At 47.6% G+C, this 20465-nt stretch overlaps 1 protein-coding gene across 3 annotated transcripts in view; it reads right to left on the bottom strand.

Moving 5' to 3' along the window:
- Positions 1–20465, bottom strand: part of SDK2 (sidekick cell adhesion molecule 2) — a 945724-nt gene that overhangs the window by 206269 nt on the left and 718990 nt on the right. For all 3 annotated transcript variants that reach the window (XM_069199807.1, XM_069199808.1, XM_069199809.1), the window contains exons 13-14: positions 8363–8539; positions 5774–5910 (exon numbers count right to left, since the gene is read on the bottom strand). In XM_069199807.1, coding sequence (XP_069055908.1) covers positions 5774–5910; positions 8363–8539 — 314 coding nt within the window. The remainder of the gene's footprint in view (positions 1–5773; positions 5911–8362; positions 8540–20465) is intronic.

Below are 20465 nucleotides of genomic sequence, written 5' to 3'. Positions count from 1 at the left end.
AACAATAGAAATGTTTTCACATGTGTGTGCATGAACACAGCATGTTTTTTCTAAATACTACATATAGGAATAATTGTTAAGGGGACCAAGATAAAAGTATTGATATACATTGTTCCATATCCTTTTATGATCACATAATACAAGGGGTGTGGAATAATGATTATAGCATGAATAAATTAGAGATTCCCACTTGCGTCACAGGGGAGTGATTTGCCATTTATGAGAACACTAATGCTGTAGAACAGAAAACATGCAATATTATGTACACGTGTGATTACAGCCCTGATGAAGTCAATGGGTTATATTCCAGACGAAACACGTGTTGGCTGGAGTTCGATCTGAAGCTGAAGTTGTGATTTGAAGACATATACGGAAAAAAACCCGGAAGAATACTACATTGGACAATTCGACGTGTGCCTTATTTTGTATTACTGGTTTTCAACGATCATTGGCTTTTGATGTACACGGGTTTGGGGTGTTTTTCTCTGTTAAGTGCACAGTGTGGTAATGGGATCTATATTGAGACAGAATTTAAATGCATGTGATAGGAAGCACCATATTTCCTCTTAAACCACCCATAGTTACAATAATAATAAAAAGTGTTCCTAAAAAAAAAAAGAAGGAATTGTATTACACCTTTGCTGGTCAAGTCGGCTCATACAATGGGATTTCTTGCTTGACTTCAAATTAACATGTGGGCGCATTGCAAAAAACCTCAAAATACAAGTTTAGCCATTTCGTCCTGTCTTTTATTACAGGCCGCTGTCCATCACTTTTATTGTCCAAATGAACGGGAGTAATACCCTGCTAATTTGTTTTCTTAACTGTACCCTCTGTTTGCTGAGGGCTGTTTACACTCTGCTCGCCAGCTTGCTATGAGCACAAAAGAAACCCTTGACCGAATCACCCCATTCTGAAACATCTACTCTGGCTGTAGAATAAACCCTATATTCAATGTAAATTGGCCTATCTTACTTACAAAGCCTGCGGTCTGCGCGGACCTTCATAGCATCCTAAAATTATTACACACATAAATGTCCAGTCACAGCTATAACGTAAAAACAAATGCAACTTTTATAACCACATTTAAACAATAAGACAGAAAATGAAAGTGCTAGTCCCACCTGTGTAAGAGATATTTTAGCTCGGGCTCTTCACCCGTTTTTCCAGTGGCAGAAAACATCTCTTAGGAAACAATGGTCCAGGGCTGTGTCATGTAAGTTCAGCACCACGGAACTGTCCACGGAGCTTAAAGACGCCACCACTGGCTTTTAAGGAAGCACGCTCTCTTGGGCCATGAAGCAGAGAGGACAGAGGTACCAAGGGGGGAGGTTCCCTGCAGACCTCTAAGTCGATCTCTCCCCAGACTGGAGGGCCAGGCTCGGAACCGAGTCTCGGAACCAGCCAAGAGCACGACTGTGTCAGGGTCCCTGCACTAAGGCGTTCACATCAAACCCACCAACCCAAGGCCGGTGCAGACGATAAATGACAAACCAGCTCCACTGGAACACAGAAGGCACACATGCTATCATCAACTTTTTATCCTTAAGCATCCAACCGCTTCCTGACCTTTTTATGTAGCGCTCTGAGGCAGCTCTCAGTTTCATGTAGCACCACAAAAACATTTAAATAAATAAATAAACAGTATTATTGTTGCAATTTGCCCTGGCGGCGGATGGAGCACGTATCAGTGGCTGAAGAAATAAGCCAATGGTCTGGATAACGGATTTTCATACAATCGGACAGCGTGCAACCTTTGACCTTGAAAGATACCTCCTACATGTTGCCTTCGACTCTCATGGCTGATCCACAGAACTGTTGACCCTTCTTTCCCTGTCTGTCAAGAATTATTGTGCACTTCACGCAAACATAAGGCATCTAAGGCCTGCCCCATAAAACTTTCAGAATTTTCGTCAAATTATTACTGGGAAATGTATTCCACGCATACCACCCTCTCGACAGTAACAGAAATAAAAATTATCTTTCCCCTTTCCCTACTTTTACAACACCTACACCAACGACCAATTATTCCGGAATGAGCTTTTTCGCTCGCACAAGGATTTAAAAGACAGTGAGTGGTCTCGTGCCAGCCTCACACGCTACATAGGAACGTGAAGTGATGTCCGACAGAGGAACAGGAAGTGACGTCGGTAGGTGATCAAGTTAAATCTCGACTCGAGTTTATCCTGGAGCCTGCAAGAGTACTGACCATAGCGTGGTTAAACCCTGCAAAAGTCCATCGTGCAGGCCTCCCGGCACCGTGTCCCCCACGTTGAAGTGCCTCGTTTTTCAAGATGTCGAGGACCAGACCCCTTTCTTTCCTACAACCACTCTGATGGCCTGAGCTGTCGTGCGACGATTGTCTCAATGACGCGGGAACATCTTGTTCTGCTGATGAGCCGGACGGGGGAGATAAATGACGTCTGCACGGTATGGAAATAAAAGCAGCGCCGTGCGAGCTCGCGACGCTGGCCCTTTTGGTGGCGATGAGGAAATGAGATCTGCATATGCAACGCAAGGGCATCCGAGGCCGCGGCTGGCAACCAGCAGGTAGGGAACAGCTGGCGTGTGACAAAGAAAGACTGCCGGAAACGGACAGATGTGCATCCCATGGAGTACGTTAGAAAGGACGGCCATACACTCCTGCAATGTAGCAAACTGATGTATCTGTTGTGTATCCTAAAACGGATGGAGGTTTTACGTGTCTGAGTACAGTAAAGGAGGGAGTTACATATGTCCGTAGAAGGAAGCACATTCTGTGCAAGGAAGACAGATCAATCAGTCTATGCCAGTCAGAACTGCAACATATGGCGATCTTATTAGGAAAGAGTGAGCATGTATCTCTGCATGCAAATTCAAGGATATATTTATGTGGAATAAAGAATGTGTAAAATAGGTGAGGATAGGTCGGTCTATGCAAATATATCCATACATCTGACTGTCCAAGAAGGGAGGCAATATATACCTGTTTGAAAAAAGATAAAGATATGGTTGCCCACGTTAATATATAGATGTCTGTTCATGAAAATGACGGACTAGATCTGTGCAAGAGAGCGTAGAGATAGACCTAGGTGTGATAGAAAAGATGAGGACATATCTGTGCAAAAAGGATCAAATATAAGCCTGTGAAACAAAGGATGACCATAGACCAGTCTGTACAAGAAAAGATGAGGATACAGCTATGTAGTAAGAAGGGATGAAGAGATGACTGAGAGTGCAAAAACATGGGCGTGTGTGTATGTGTGTGTGATATGACACCATTACCGAGATGAGTTGCGCAGCACTGAAATGACGTGGAGCACAATATAGAAAGTGTTTCAGAACTTGAGCAAACTCAAAAAATAGAATGCCTTTTGTTTGCAGTTTTTTTTATACCTTTTTTTTTTTTTTTACAGAAAAGGCTGGGTTTAGTCACAATGGAAATTACCTCAAAGTACTAATATTACAAACCAAGAATACCCACATCCTTTCCGATTGATTGTACAATTCTAAAGGGACCAACCACAGGGTTCAATGCTTCCCACATGGGACATGTTGGTGGGAACAGCTGTTCCAAGCAAGCACTCCACCACATGCTACCATCCCCTAGTGTGCCTCAGCGCCTCGCCAGGGGTATGAAACACAACATAATGCAGTTATAACACGATCTTTCAGAAGAACAGCTTAGCTGATGACCTCTTCTGCGGTATGTGTCGTATCACTTAAGAGCACGTGCCTCCAGTATTGAGGGAGACCAGGCAATGCTTATACAAAGCCTCTAGGTGGCAGCAGATGACTGGAAAGCATATAAAAGGAGCATCATGAGTTCAAATAATTTTGCCCGATCCCATCTCCAGAAGCACCACCGGTCTAAGGATTCGGCTGCCTCACACGGTTACCACTTACAAATAAAGTCATTTTATCCAGCCCTACATACAAGGGAATCCGGCAAACCGTGGACTAAAACGAATTACATAGGACAAATGTATGTGCGATGGTTAAAACGCCATGTCAAAGACCTCCTCTGACTTAAACAACTATTTCAGGGGAAGCCCAACAAACAATTAATGTCAATTAACAAGACAAGACCACACAGGCCCCATTGAGCTTACTGGCACGCGCAGGGCAGCCCCGCTCACCTCATCTGCTTGTAAACTGCAGATCTGCGGAAGACCATTAAGCTGCTGAATGTATTTGTATGTTCAGAACTACTATGGAAGGGGAGAGGCGAGGGGCTAGAGAGAGAGGGGCGTGCAGCCAGGACGTTCAACGTGGCTCTGATAGAGCTCGGAGTTTTATGGGGCAAACGCTGAGGCAGAGCCGACCTCACGTATTCATGCAATAATCACCCAAGCGACAGTTGCCGATTTTAAAGGTGAGTTTCCATGTAAAGTATGAGCCTCGAGGAGCTACACAGAACATGTGAAGTGAAATACCCGGATGCACCAGTCCTATAGAGGATACCAATTTAAGACATCTAACAAGAGTACAGCAGAGCTGCTTTTAACGGTTGGGTTTGCCAAGGTGCCAATCCTGACACAGCGTGCCCTCTCAGTGAATGCCCTTATGTTGAGGGGATTCATCTCACATCTGAGGGCCCTTATTGCTTTGTGCATTCGGTGATGCCCAAGCTGCGGATTAATCACTGTTTATTTTATGCATTTATTTTGCCCATCTGTGGCAGAGCACGTCATTGAGCAGCAGGAGTGCCTACGGGCCCAGGCGGAACATATCAGAAAATAGACATAGGAGAAAGAAATCGCCATAAAATACATAGGTCTCAAGACTGCAATTACCCTCCAGCTCACCGACTCTATGGTTCTGTGAGGACTGTGAGAGTGTCAACCACCGTTGAAGGGCCTCTGGGAGGCTAGCACTCTACGCTCCTTGGTTAAGCAAGATTTATAGAGGACTTGTCAGGCCAATATTGGAGTTAGGAAACCCAGCAAGGACAGAACTTCTAACGCATCGTAGGACAAAAAAATGTTGAGACGTATAATTTGTCAGACATGAAGTCTACTAGAATGATGGGAATCAATAAAACACCAAAGCTTGGATGATATACAGAGAGAAGGAATATACCCACTTTAAGCTCCACAATTCACAAATGAATGGACTGCCACAGCTGGTCTTAAATAAAACCAAAGTCATCTTATAGGCTTTGACACTAAGGTGTGCTTGGCCACTCACGGCCACATTCCTTGGAGACATTCCTTCAACACTTTATAATATTCCAGAGCAGACCACTAAGGGCACCTTATCAGCCCCGGATGAATTTAACCACTCTAAGAGCGTGTGAATTTGTCTTTGGAAGGCAAGCAAACGTTGGGAAGGGCATCTGTGAGTAGTAACGTTTGCCTCCTGTGTGTGGAAGTACAAAACTGTGGTACAAGTAGATCCTGCGTCGACCACTTGGAAACACCAAAGAAAGTTGGGAAGGCAAAGCTAACCGTGGTGCTATGGTGGGACTAGTGTAACTGCAAATGGGGAGGACACAACATTAATTAGGAGACATGGGGGGGCTCACAGAACCCTTGAAGCCATCTTTAGAGGCATCTGAGATGGATGTCATGGGCTGCCCATCCCCATTTCCCCCTGCATAGTGTTGGAGGAAGAACTTCACCCCAGCTTTGCTGTTCGGCCAAGTTTCCCTTCAATTCACCAATATGCTGCTCATACAATTGTAAGTCAAATTTGGGCAATTTGAGTTACTACTAACCCGGCCCTTTAAAGTTCTGTCTATTCCTTCCAAATAACCATTATCCCTGCAACAAAGGTTCTGTGGATCACTTACTGTTCTCAGACACTTCCATGATGTAGCGGATCAGAGGGCTGTTGCCATCGAAGGGTTTAGCCCAGGTGAGATTGATTGCCCGCTTCTCTAGTGGGCTCAGCATTGCCGTGGGATTCTCTGGGGCATGAGGAAGCTGCCTGGGTAAAGGAAAGAGACATAGGGACAAATCAGAAGTGTGAAAACAGAGATACAAACTGCACCTAACAGATCACAGATCACTACAATGGTGGGCATATGGTAGAGTGGCCCCTGGACTCTCCAGGTTGCTTCAGAGGTTCTCAGTGAGTCCTTTCAAATTGTCCAGCATTCATGCACAGATTCTCTACTGATGATGTCCAGATTCTAATGGTGACAATTCTCAGGTTCTCCAGGGATAACGTTTTAGATGCTCTTGTTTGCCTCGCTAATGAGGTCCCGGAAGCACTTCAAGGTTGTTCTTCAGGTTAAGGAGTGAGGCATTGCAGGATTTCCAATATGGCTAGTTCAGTTTTCCCGGTTGGAGAGGGAGCCCTGGGGCTTTCAGACAGACATCATAGGGTACCCAGGGAGACTCCTCAGGTAATGTATGAAATGTTATTGGGGGTTTCCCGGGGGCTCTTCCTGGTCTCCAGGAAGGCTCCTTAGGGTTCCAGATAGGCTCTACAATAAGTCAGGGAAGCAAGAAGCTGCTCTTTTTCACTCCACAGGCTCTCCGTAGAGGGAGGTGTCATTCTCCAGTCGCTCTTCTCCAGTTCTCCAGGGAGACCCCACTTCTCAGGCAGTTTGGGGCGCACTGTGACAGATGAGCTTGTGCTTACCACAAAGAAACAAACATTACTTAGACTGAACAAAACGCAGTGCAGTCAATTATAGAATAGCAACTAACTGACATAATAGGTCGCAAACTGAGTAACAGGCCTCTTGCAGTCAGCACATACTCATCGATCAGAAGGCACATATGCAACCGAACACACAAATACAATATATTCTGATTGGCATGTACATGTAAATATTCTGACACGCTTAAAATAACTTTCACATTAACAACAGTAGTTACATACTTAAACACTAAACTGGGCTGATTTTTTTTCCAATATGTAAAATTTCGAGTAATGGAACATTCTTCAATCTTGAAAAGATGCTGAGTTTTCACCAATTTTGCTCCCAGTCTCAATTTTAGAAATGTTTTCTAGTTCAAGATGATGCTTGAACCAAAATCTGCTATCGGGTGAATGTTTCATTGCTATTCTTATGTATTTATTTATTTATTTGCTTGGAGTTCTGTAAAAAATGATATGCCTCTGTGAAGTAGCCTGGATAACTAGCTGCACTAAGCAAAACTGCTGTGGGTACGAGAGACAAGGCAGTTGTCGTGGAACTAGGACTCTCAGGTCACAGTTCTGTACAAGCACATTCAAGGGAGAGTTGGAGACACTGTGATAGTTTGAGAGTCCATTGAAGAACCTACACTGCCCACAGAGTGCCAGGAGACAAGGCCATTCTTTGGAGTCTGGATAAATGACTGGGGAAGATGAGATTCACAGGACAGACAGACAATCTACAGACACACCTAGCTCTGTGCGGAGCGCAGGTGGTGTGCCTTCAGTACTCTTGTACACTCAATGTGGGGCTGGTAGGTGGATTCAGCAATCTTGACTGTGGGTGTAAGGGTAGTGAGGCCAGACAACCTCAGATCTACAGTGAGTGTAGGACCTCATGCACAATCTTTTAAATTGTGATCGCTCAGTTGAGTGGGAGTCTGCAGGATCATGTATGGTGCTGTGTCAAGGCAATACTAATGCAACCTCCAAGGGCCACATTCGCATAGTGGACCACAGAGCCACTAGATTGCACCTCAAACACAAAATAACCAGAAGTGTCAATATCATTTTACACAGTTTTCTTGAAACCCTTCCACCAGCTCTACTCAGAGTCGGCGTGACGCGCTCTTCCTGTTTTAGGTGGATGTAAACACAGGCTTGGTGGGTCTTGGCTCTATCAATCCTGGAGAGATAATTTTCTTGGAAATAGCACTATGTGGAGTAAGTTTCAATAAAGCGTGTGGACACAGTTGCTTCCTTCTTCGTCATCCTTCAGGCAGTTTCCTAGTTCGTTAAGAGTTCCGATATCCTTCTAGGCTGAGGTAGTTCCGGGTCACATCTGCACACGTGACCTCTGATATTGTGGATTCCAGCGTCTATGCCAGCAGGGCCCTGTAGAAACTGAACAGGTTCTGAACGAGGGACGATCCTGTGGGACTCTTCCAAGCAGGCTAACACAGCAAACAGCCATACTGCTCTAGAAACATTTACTACAGAAAGACACGTTTTCAGACCGTTCTAAACATTATTTATGTGGTTTAAAATGTATAATGGGTGAAATATTAGGTTGTTTCGGAATCAACCCAATTTTCCAGGGAACTTCACATTTCGCAAGGAAGCAAGTAATATGTTACTGAAAATAACGGAGTACAAGTTCTGTGGAGTTTTGATACCGTAATATAACTTTAAATGACCATGTCCACCATTGAGCATACATGTTACATCCTTTCAAACCCCCTTTGTACCACCTGCCGCCCGGTGCCTCCTCTGCCCATCGGGCCGTGCTCACCTGACTCGCAGGTGCGCGCTCCTGGAGTCGTTGCCGCCCACAGACAGCACGCGGCAGGTGTAGGTGCCGATGTCACCCGACCAGGTCTGTGAGATGTGCAGGGAGCCGCCGTCATCTATACGGATCCGAGCAATGTTGTCTATGCTGATGGGCGCGCCGTCCTTCTCCCACACGTGCCTGTGGACGAAGAAGGGAGCACACAAAGGGTTAATCGTACACAGAGGGTCGGTTTCAGCAGGTTTCTTGAGCGGCAGACTGGTCTATGCATTGAAATCAATCATGAGATGTCCCTGCAGGCTTCCGCTTCGGAAGGGGAGGTGGGGCTGGGAAGGGGTCAGTCATATGTTTAGTGCGTTTGTACAGTGCACTCTTGATTTCACATTTGCTTCTAGGCGCTAATGAGAGAAAGATGACTGCACGGGACAGTGTGTTACATGCTGCTTTCTTCCAATAGTCCATACGTTAAACATGGTCTGTCACATGCATGCCAGGCATTGCTATGTCCAGTCCCACCCGTCTTTCACAGAAATGATCCAGCTGTGTTTCCACCTCTCAGGTATGAGTAGTGGGTTACAGGCAGTAGAGGCATGCGAGCAAACACATTTAACAGGAAGAGCTGAGCAAGGGGTCTTGCTCGGATCTTCGAGCCTATGCAAGATTCAAGCCCTGAAAATGTTTGCTATGTAAATCAAACAACAAATATCACGTAAATCATGATAAAGTCTCCTCAAAATTTTAAAAAATATATTTTATTTCTTTAACATGTCAGCTTCGACCTTAATACGTCACATTATAGTACTGCACTAACAAGTACCTATTAAAAGTGATAGTTCTTAAACATAATCCATTAGTGCAAAGCAAGGCAGTTGTCATGTAATCCCTGCAGTGGCCGAGATTATTACAGGGCACCAATATACTAGTCTATGAAATCAAACACAATACGTTATTCTACAACTGGTATTCTGAACTTGCATATTTGAAACTGTTTTCATACATGAAAATGAAGAAAAAGGAGTTTTGGGGAAATGAAATATTTGCCTTAGATCACACAATTTAAGCACAGAAGCTGTGATTTATCCCATGTTTTTTGGTTTCATTTTGTACACATGCACCCAAAAAAGGGTAACTTATGTTGAAGCTTTTTTTTACCTCTTTGTGCAGTTTTTACGTTACGCGGGCAAGCGCACGGCCGTGTTGTAATCTATCTGTGGGCTTTTAACCAGGCCCACCGTATGCCCATCACTAGCACTCGTTCATGGGCTTACCTTTTAAAAAGCCTTTGTTACCATTGATAAATGCTTTATGTTTGTCCCTCCTTGAGGTGGTTTTGTTACCACCTTGGACACTGACGCTATTACATGGATAATTGCACATTTGCAGATATGTTTGACTGCGAGCAAACTTCTTTTTCCTTTTGTGTCTTTCCTTTACGCTCACATTCATGGCGACAATGGAGCTTTGAATTTGCTTGCTTATGTCAACTGTTTTACTTTTCATTTTCTATTTATGTGGCAAGAAAAGACCAGTTAAGATTTTGGAACAGTAATAGCTCTAACTCGAGTAAACGTGAGACCCATTGCACTGCAAATGCTTATTATATAGTAGGGTCTGGACCTGAAGGTATAGGAGCACTTTACAGAAGCATCAGTTACATTACACATCATCATTTATTCTGAACAAGAGTGGGAAGATTACCATGATATGCCAAAAACGTTGAGCCGACGCCGAGACTTGATCCTGGATCCACAGTTAGAAATCCACAGCTCTGGCCCTATCGCCACATCCAGGCTTCAGGGAAGGAGGCAGGCAGAAGCCACATGAATGCTCAGCTAGCTGTGGGCTTGAGGTTCAAACAGAACCCTGAGCTAACCCAGAGCCAGGCTTCAGGCTCGAGCCTGGCTCAAGCTTTCAGCATCTTGCCCACCTCTCGGAGGCAGCCTATTCCTTTTAACTCTTGCACACATTCTGCATCCCAGAGGGTGTTCCCTTCCTGAACATTTATCTATCAGAACCTGCTCCAAAGAAATTGTAGAGTGAATAACAGTAAAATAACGCTAACCATCAATTCTAGGGTCATAGGAAAGGGATCCAGCCACCTCGTCAAGCATCAAAGGCCCTCCTGTCCCAGGTTGTTGAGTATATGTATCTAGAACTGAGACTGTTCAAGAACAGGACATAACTGTTCCTAGCAAAGACGAATTGCACTTACACAGGCCACCGAGTACATCTGCACTGGTGCATTGCTATTGTTTTTTCAGGCTAGTTTCCCAATCTTCAGGTTGTATGGACCACCAAGCAGCATTAAAAGTGGCTTGGCATGTCGTCTCTATAGACAAGAACTACTACTACATGTAACAAGTACTAGGTCTGAGTTGGAAAGTTGAGCCATCCGAGCACCCTTGAGTCTCCCAGGAGCTTGGTCTTGCACTTAAAGCCTAGTGCATGGGAGGTGTGTGAAAGTTCTCCTGACAGAGGAAAACACCAGTGTTACACAACGTCCAGCAAGGACCTTTAGTTAAAAAGACATAAATCTTAAAAGGCCCTTACATTATAGGGCAATGGTAATAGAGAAGAAAGGCTACAGTCCTTCGGCCAGATCCATCAGGGGGCACTGCAAATTAATCCATGAGGCAGAAGATTCAATGTGCAATTTGGAGAGTGATTTCTGCATTCAGCTGTGAGCCTTGCTTAGCAGAATGCCACTCATAGGATACAACGAACCAATGATGTTGTATGAGCATTTCAGCACCATGGACAGCAAGTGGGCTGCCAGAGGGCTGAAAATGTAATGCGCTGAAGTTAATGTAGGTAACAAGCACATCTCTCAGTAGAAGGCCCCGGGTTTAAAATCCTTCGGTATCCCTGGGTTCATTATAGAGCTCACCTTATTTGAGTGATTTTTTAAATAAGCTAAGTCTAACTTGTCAAATCAGTGCGAAGTTTGTCTATCAAAGTTGAGTACATATGCACTCAGCTTAGTTTTTACAGCGTAGAGCAGAAATGTCCTCGAGTCTAGAGTCAGAGGGTCTCCAGATATCTTAGGGTCAGAAAGATGGGCATCTGTAGGCGATAAGAACTGATAGGCCAGAAGCTGCCAGTCATAGTGGAAAAATTCCAGTCATCCCAGGAAACAGGGGAATCAGGATTGGCTACGATTTTTGCTTGACACACAGGTCACAGTTCCACACTCACCTGCAATCCCTTTTTAAGACGATTAAAAAAGGTTTTATGGAATCCCAACCCCAGATCATACAATATACCTTGCACACCAGAATCACAGGCTCGGGACCGGAGGGGCAGGACCCATCTGGTTATTGGACCCATACAACAGCCCGGTAGTATAGAAGAGACCCCCATGGTTTGCTGAAGCTCTTCTGACACCCAGATCCAGGGGCAGTGGGGACATCACGGTTCTTCCCATACTGGCTGATGGACACATGGTTCAGTGGGAGTGGGATCCCTGCATCAATAATGACCTCTCAGTTCAGGAGTGCATGCTCAGCAAGCAGAATCTCTGCCGCCAGGGGCAGCTCACCACTAATGCTGTCATTTTTCACTGGTGAGGGGTCTCTGTAAGGCTTCATGTTGCCCCAGGCTGGCTGGTGACCTCCGACCGGGACCAGGAGCACAACCAGAGGCTGGGTCCAGCTGTGAGGAGACAGCTGCTGCCCTGGTCCAGCAAGCAGCGCTCTCGAAGGAAGCTCGAGCACGCCCCCTGGCTTTGTGGGATTTGGGCCTGTAGCACACCGCCAATCAAGATCTTCACAGGACTTCTCCCGCGCTGCACAGGCTACGTGGAGATTTATAGCGCCAAGATCCTGAGTGGGAAAATTCTGTTGGAGCCCAGTACCGGTTGAGGCTCTCTGAATGCAAGCTCATAAATATGTTTTGATTTTCGGGCTAATATTCTACTCTTCGCTCTAATGGCTCGCTGACGAAGTTAAAGCGTCCGGTTAACCCACAAAACGACTTTGCACGCGTGTGCAGAGCTGTCTTGTCTCAATCATGAAATGCCTCAGCCTGGGACTTCAAATCTCACCCCCTCACCTCCGAGCGACGGAAAGGGGCCCTGGTGTTCAGAGCTCAGACCTAGGCGAGCTGGGATCCGTGATGAGCAGGTGCGCGCCTTCCCAAGTGACATTCAATGTGGCTCACGTCAGGCACCAGCAGAGCGCATGAGGGGGCGCTGCGTTGCTTGTCATGGTTGCTACCCTGCGCTGCCTGTGATAGGCGCTGCGCTGTCTGTCATGTTCGGTGCATCCTGCTGCATGTAGCGTCACTGCACTGCCTTTCATGGTCGCTGCTCTGTCTGTCATGTTCGCTGCATTGCGCTGCCTGTCACGGTCGCTGCGCTGCCTGTCATGTTCCCTGCGTTGCGCTGTCTGTAGCGTCGAAGCGCTGCCTGCGATAGTCACTGCACTGCCTGTCACTATCACTGCACTGCCTGTAGCGTCATTACGCTGCCTGTCGTGGTCGGTACACTGCGTTGCTTGTGGCGGTCTGTAAACTGCCTGTCGTGGTCGGTACACTGCGTTGCTTGTGGCGGTCTGTAAACTGCCTGTCATGGTCGCTGCGCTACGTACAGGGGTCGCTGCGCCGACCGACCCAGACTGCACACAGGCGAAGCTGAGTTGCACATGTTCCGTTCTCTGGTAAAGTTCCCCTGCAGGGTGTGGTACAACTGACCTCATAACTCCGTGAGAAGTCCACAGGCACACCCCGGATACTACATTTAGAAAATGGATCCTCACTCGAAAATCTTTAAAAAATGTCCGAGACAATCTCAATTTTCGTATTTGATAAACAAAAATGTGAATATGCCCACTGCACTCCCCGAGATTACAACACTTTTCACCCATGCCTATGGAATAGAATGTGCCAGGAAACAATCGTCCTCCCGCTTCGTTAATGGAGGTTACCGGCTCTAAGGTACTCGTTGCATCAACCATATCTGTACGCAGTTTTCTACCGGTGAACCGCCACATGACTCTCAGGTCACAGCTGAACATTTCTCAGGGTACCGCTGCAGGGATCTCAGGATACCGCTGCAGGGATCTCAGGTTACAGCTGAACATTTATCAGGGTACCGCTGCAGGGATCTCAGGATACTGCTGCAGGGATCTCAGGTCACAGCTGAACATTTCTCAGGGTACCGCTGCAGGGATCTCAGGGTACTGCTGCAGGGATCTCAGGGTACCGCTGCAGGGATCTCAGGTTACAGCTGAACATTTCTCAGGGTACCGCTGCAGGGATCTCAGGGTACAGCTGAACATTTCTCAGGGTACCGCTGCAGGGATCTCAGGGTACAGCTGAACATTTCTCAGGGTACCGCTGCAGGGATCTCAGGGTACTGCTGCAGGGATCTCAGGTCACAGCTGCAGGGATCTCAGGTTACAGCTGAACATTTATCAGGGTACCGCTGCAGGGATCTCAGGTCACAGCTGAACATTTCTCAGGGTACCGCTGCAGGGATCTCAGGGTACAGCTGAACATTTCTCAGGGTACCGCTGCAGGGATCTCAGGGTACTGCTGCAGGGATCTCAGGTCACAGCTGCAGGGATCTCAGGTTACAGCTGAACATTTATCAGGGTACCGCTGCAGGGATCTCAGGTCACAGCTGAACATTTCTCAGGGTACCGCTGCAGGGATCTCAGGTTACAGTTGAACATTTCTCAGGGTACCGCTGCAGGGATCTCAGGGTACTGCTGCAGGGATCTCAGGTCACAGCTGAACATTTCTCAGGGTACCGCTGCAGGGATCTCAGGTTACAACTGAACATTTATCAGGGTACCGCTGCAGGGATCTCAGGATACTGCTGCAGGGATCTCAGGTCACAGCTGAACATTTCTCAGGGTACCGCTGCAGGGATCTCAGGTCACAGCTGAACATTTCTCAGGGTACCGCTGCAGGGATCTCAGGTTACAGTTGAACATTTCTCAGGGTACCGCTGCAGGGATCTCAGGGTACTGCTGCAGGGATCTCAGGTCACAGCTGAACATTTCTCAGGGTACCGCTGCAGGGATCTCAGGTTACAGCTGAACATTTATCAGGGTACCGCTGCAGGGATCTCAGGATACTGCTGCAGGGATCTCAGGTCACAGCTGAACATTTCTCAGGGTACCGCTGCAGGGATCTCAGGTTACAGCTGAACATTTATCAGGGTACCGCTGCAGGGATCTCAGGATACTGCTGCAGGGATCTCAGGTCACAGCTGAACATTTATCAGGGTACCGCTGCAGGGATCTCAGGTTACAGTTGAACATTTCTCAGGGTACCGCTGCAGGGATCTCAGGGTACTGCTGCAGGGATCTCAGGGTACCGCTGCAGGGATCTCAGGTTACAGCTGAACATTTCTCAGGGTACCGCTGCAGGGATCTCAGGTTACAACTGAACATTTCTCAGGGTACCGCTGCAGGGATCTCAGGGTACTGCTGCAGGGATCTCAGGGTACCGCTGCAGGGATCTCATGTTACAGCTGAACATTTCTCAGGCTACCGCTGCAGGGATCTCAGGTTACAGCTGAACATTTCTCAGGGTACAGCTGCAGGGATCTCAGGGTACCGCTGCAGAGTCCCCGTGGTACTGCTATAGGGCTGTCAGGTTACTGCTGACCGGTTCTCAGGGTACCACTGAGGGGCTCTCAGGGCACCACTGAGGGATTCTCGGGGTACAGCTATATCACTCTCGTGTTACAGCTGAACTGGTCTGAGGGTACCGCTGCAAGGCACCAGGTACCACTGCAAGCCTCTCAGGGTCCCGCTGCAGGGCTGTTAGATTACAGCTGTAGGACCCTAAGAATACCGCTGCGGGGCTCTCAGTGTACCATTGCCAATTCTCAATTTACGGCGGAAGGCTTACAAAGTATATCTGCGAGGGTAGTGGTTCGAGTCTCTAGAAGTAGTGCCCCTCGGGGTACATGGGTCTCAGATACTGGTGGACGGCACCCACCCCGGCCCTCAAGGTACTGGTGTACGGCTCATAGGGTACAATTACCAGACTCGCACAGAGCACCTGCCTAGCTCTCGGCTACCAACACCCGGCTGTTGGAGCACTGACAGCTCTCAGCAGGACACTGCTGCCAGTCAGGGTGAAAGCTTTCCGACCTCCATCTCAGTAAGAAAGTGAGACTTGTCCGAACACCCCAAAGGCCAACAGCAGACCGCGCAGGACCTGAAATACGCGGCAGAGCTGCAGAAGTGAAAAGGCTGTCAGTTCTGGGAGCCACATGTCGACATTTCTCGAATATCGAAGGCGAGGACGGGTCTGGGAAAGAGCCAGGCGAGTGTCGATAATTTCCGCAAGTTCGGTACTTCTCAAATGCCAGCAGGGCCGGGGCAGAGGCAGTTGTTGCACGTCAGGTGACTCACTGCCCTGCGAGGCCAGCTCGCCCCTGGTGCTCACACAGAATGTCATTTCCGTCGCGAGTGCAGCGCTATTACGCTGACATGCTTGAGAACAGTTCAACAACCTGCTGGGAGCTGAAAAGGTCACCCTGATTAAAATGTCCGCGTGTGAAGATTGTAAATCAGAAGCCAGACACCGGCCCGAGTCTGAGCATTACCTGCGCTCCCAGGGGCTGATTAAATCCCATGTCGAGTGACTTCTAAGCACTCGGCTGAGAGTCGGCACTAGGCACAGGTGCTGATTGGCCCACAGGGAATATGGGAGCTACGCAGATGGGCTTGTCCCTCCGAAGAGCCACTTTCTTTGGCACAGTAAGCAAACAAGCAACTCGACTGACACCCCCTAGCTCTACCAGGTCTCTCAGCTGCACAGGCCTTCAGGTTTACCTGGTCGAGTGCCCGCCTAGAACTAATGAAATCGGCCACACAAAGCTGGAGACAGCTGAACCGCGAGACCCGAGTTCTAATTTTGCCATCACACGTAGGGCAGGGAGGGACCAAATGTAAATCAGCCGTGCCCCAGCTACCTAGCAGGAAGGGTATGCCCAGACGTGGGTCTGAAATGGTACTGCCACGCTATAAAACAATGGACGGGAATGTGGCCCTAGGTGAGTACTAGTGGCCGGGATTGATTCAAGAATTGCGCTCATCACTCGTTCTGCCGTCTGAGTCTCTCCATGCAGGAGAGGTCTGGCGGAACACTGGACTGACTCATCCTCGCTCTGCTAGACGTCTTAAACTGCATCTCACTGACAAGAACCAGCAAGGCCAAAGTTGGTCTAGTGGTGCTTCTGACCCTGTTAAGAGTGGGCCTGGCCTACAAATTAAGTCTCGACCATCCCTTAGGTACTGGGGCCAATAATGAATTGCACTTGGTCGAGTACTGTCCGAAACGTCAAACACACGCAATGAATGACGGATTGAAATGTGATGCAGTGATTACCTCTGGCTGACAACAAGTTAAGCACTCCGTCCATCACTCTTTGTGCCTCAAAGAAGATGAAACATGCTTGACTGCTCCTCGCAACTTTCAAAATGGAGTCAGGTACTCATATGCCCCACCATTAAAAAGCCAGCCAAGAGCTCCTCTGGAGGACACACCATACCAGGAATCAGCAACAAGCCTCCTAAAGTGAACGTAGGCGTCCAGGCCAGAGCTCCAGCTCCCACAGCAAGAGAAGACCACAACTACAGAGAAACCCGGGAGAGACCTCACACACCTCGATGGAGCATAATGAACACATTACCAATGTATCTTCTACAGAGAGGCCATTGCTAGACGTCATACTCGTGACACTGACACATTTCATTTCACCTGTTGCACAGAAATAACTGGTATGGCACTTCATAAAAAAGGGGCAGGCATTTCACCTCCTGAATAGATATCATGAGCAGACATCTCAGTTTATACAGAGACATTGACGGATAATCAGCAACTACAGAAACGCATCTCATCTCACTTCAAACACAGGGGCACAATTAGCCCTGTGCAGATAAATCATGGGCAGACATGTGACTTCATACATAAAACCAGGGGTGGCCATTTCACCTCACTCACAGAAATATTGGACATATATTCCTCTTCATGCACAGGGATGGACAGACATTTCACATCGTGATCAGAATTCCTTTACAGACATCTGGCTTCACACACATAGGACTCGGAGGCCGCCATAGGGGCCTCACCCCAACACCGGTCATACACCAACCGACAAGACAGTTTTGTTTGTTGGAAGAAGTATTTATTTTCAAATATACTTTTATAAACATTCATAAACACAATTTATGGAAGTCATCATATGCACTTTACTCAACTAAAAACATTTCACTGCAAACTTTAATATATATAAACTGTTATAGACGCTACTTTGTAACCATAGATTTTGACAGGATCCCTTCCTGTCCTGAACCTCCTTTGGACCACACAGGGACTGATCGTCACCTGTATCCTTAGGGGGGGCGGTATCCCTGCTTCCTCTGTTCCTTGACCCCTTGTTCAGGGTTCCGCCCCCTCTCCAAACACCACTCAACCAAGGGGTGTACCAGGGCGGCCCAGGGCATGAGCCCCGTGACCACCCCAGTGATCTGGGCTCCCTACCCCCAAACAGGTGTGTCCATCCGCAGGTTGGTCCAGGACTTCAGGATCCTATCTCTGTTGTTATACCGGGGCCCCACCCTTGGGGTCCCCTCTGTTGCTTCCGGTTACTTTATTCTCTCTTTCTGCGCCCTTCCTCCAAGCCTAATAATAAGGAGAGGGTGGGTGGGAATCGCCGATGGGTCTGCCTGTCCCTGGGCCGCCGCGCACGAAGTAAGAAGGCCAAGCCTTCTGGGGGGGGGGGCGCTTTTATGCCCCCCCACCAGTGCGCGGCGGCCCAAACCGGTCCAGCGCTGCCCCGACCACCGACGCTCTCCCAGCGTCGAACTTCCGCCCGCGCGTCTCGCGAGACGCGCGAGCGGAAGCCCATGGCCAGCCTGCGCACAACTAGTGCGAGGCTCGGCCCCAGCGTCCCCGATCCCTAAGGGGCCGCGCTCCCCCCATATTGGGGGGGCGCTCTTCCAGAAGCAGGGGCATACATTTGCCCCCTGCACATACATCCACATGTCACCACGTACACAGACGTGGCAGCCAGGCGTGTCTTTCACATATGGGTCCCTTCTAGGGCTGGTAGGGTGGGTGGTATTCTCGAATAGGCACACTTTTATAACCCTGTATTTGTAGCGCCCACTGACACAGTCTTGCGGCTTCTCGGCCTTGTGAGTCACAGGTGTTACTGTTGCCTGGCTCAATGCTAGGCAATTTTTGGAGTTCAGAAAGATGGCATGCTGAGTCAGCCTAGTCAAGATTCCAGCGTGTCCTGTGAGCTATGTAGAGATCATTACTTCATAAGTGTTAATCTTTTCATCTGCTCTACATTTGCCAATACGGGGCTGACAGGCAGATGCGAGGTGAACACTGCAAAATCCGCGTATCTCAATATCCCACACAATGAAAGGACAGAATATTATGGTATGCCACCGAGTGTGTGATCCGAGTGCCAACTGTTAGAAGAAAGTAGGTGCTAGACACTATAGTACTACGAAACAGTACACAGATGTGTTGGAAAGACACAAAAGCAGATTATTTACTAAGAGTATCAGTTTCTAGTAACTAAACAGCATTTGGTATGGTAAGTGGGAAGTTCCTGTACTATTAAGATATACACCGGTCGTGATCATATGGAACCTTTGACCTTCTGCAACTTCACATTTTTAACCACAAGTAGGTGTCATTATCTCTTCGGTAACAAGGGCTACTTTTGCAGTTGTTTTGAAAACCAAAGACAGCGTATTAAAAAAGAGCATTGCTGTAAGTGATGCAGCAGGTGCAGGGGCCCCAAGACCCGGTTTAAGGAAGGGTCCTTTACACCCTCAAATGTGGCATGATTTAACGGCCTAGCATCGGCGAGGGGGCTCATTTTCGTTGCTTGCATTAGGACCCCTACACCTTTAATGCACCACTGGTCTTAAAAGATTGCTCCTCTACCAAGCGAGAGTGCGTCATGTAGTTTGTTTTTTTAGCAAGGCAAGGAAGTTAATATTACCCATGAAACTACGTTTGTTGCAACTGACAGCAGGAAACTGCACAAAGAACTCAGAACTTCAACACATTACAAAAATTCCCATAAGTAAACAGAACCAATTTTCCCTCTTTTGTTGTTGAAATCAGGGCAGACACAAACTAGGTTCCGGGTGCTGCGCCCCGCTGGGAGTCGACCGATGAGAGGCCTGGCTGTGTTTATATGTGACTAATTCTGCCAGTGACTGGCGCATAGTACGGACGAGTTTGGTGATATAGTGCTGCCAAAAACGCTTTTAACTGAACAGTTCGTCGTCTGACGATCCCACTCCAGCCCTCTGGGGGGCAGCAGAGGCACACCGGCGCTGTCACATTCCGATTCTGCACTGAAATTAATTTACGCATGAATGGAGAGGCGCCACCTCGGACGACAGTGAGAATTAATATCGCCCAATAAAATATTCACCACCGCTGAAGTTAAGTAATATCAATTTTTCAAGTCATATTAAATTTTTTACTGAGTTGACTGTCTTTCTTCTTTCTTACTGCTGTCAAGAACAGCTTCCACTCGTTCCTTCGGTACGTCATCGAGGACGAAGAGTTCCAATTAACCTTATGCTTTTAAACCTATTAGGACCAAGTTGGGTTTTTCTCGGCCTCATTGTGGGTTTGTGTGTGTGTCTCACTCTAAGAGACGCTCGTTGACTAGAGATCAATGTCTTCTAAATCACACCTCTTTTTTTTTGGGCAGTTTAATATAGCGGAAGGTATTGGAACGCTTTACAAGACCACCAGTTACATTACACAAGGACGCACTTGTTTTTTCTAGGCACGCGAAAGCTCAGAATCACAGGATGTTAAGGAGCCTTTGAGACTCAAACCTGGTTCTCTAGATCCAAATTCGGCAGCTCAGGCCCATAGGCCACGTCATATCCTGACTTCCTTTAAAAGGAGTGGGGACAACGCTGAGAAATGAAAGTTAAAAAAACTGGTAAAACCGCTTGTTGCAGAGATCTAGGGGGCAACGTCAGAACCGCAAGGAAGTGGTCGGAGGCTATAATTTCACAAGTTCCTCTGGACTCAAGGCGCTTCTATGTTTGAGGTTTTGCTGACAGCTGAGAAGTTACTCAGGGTGGCAGGAATG

Source organism: Pleurodeles waltl, chromosome 7, assembly GCF_031143425.1.
Source record: "Pleurodeles waltl isolate 20211129_DDA chromosome 7, aPleWal1.hap1.20221129, whole genome shotgun sequence".
In the NCBI taxonomy this organism is placed as follows: domain Eukaryota; kingdom Metazoa; phylum Chordata; class Amphibia; order Caudata; family Salamandridae; genus Pleurodeles; species Pleurodeles waltl.
Note: the sequence above shows the minus strand (reverse complement) of the source record. Positions and strands in the feature narration are given on the sequence as shown.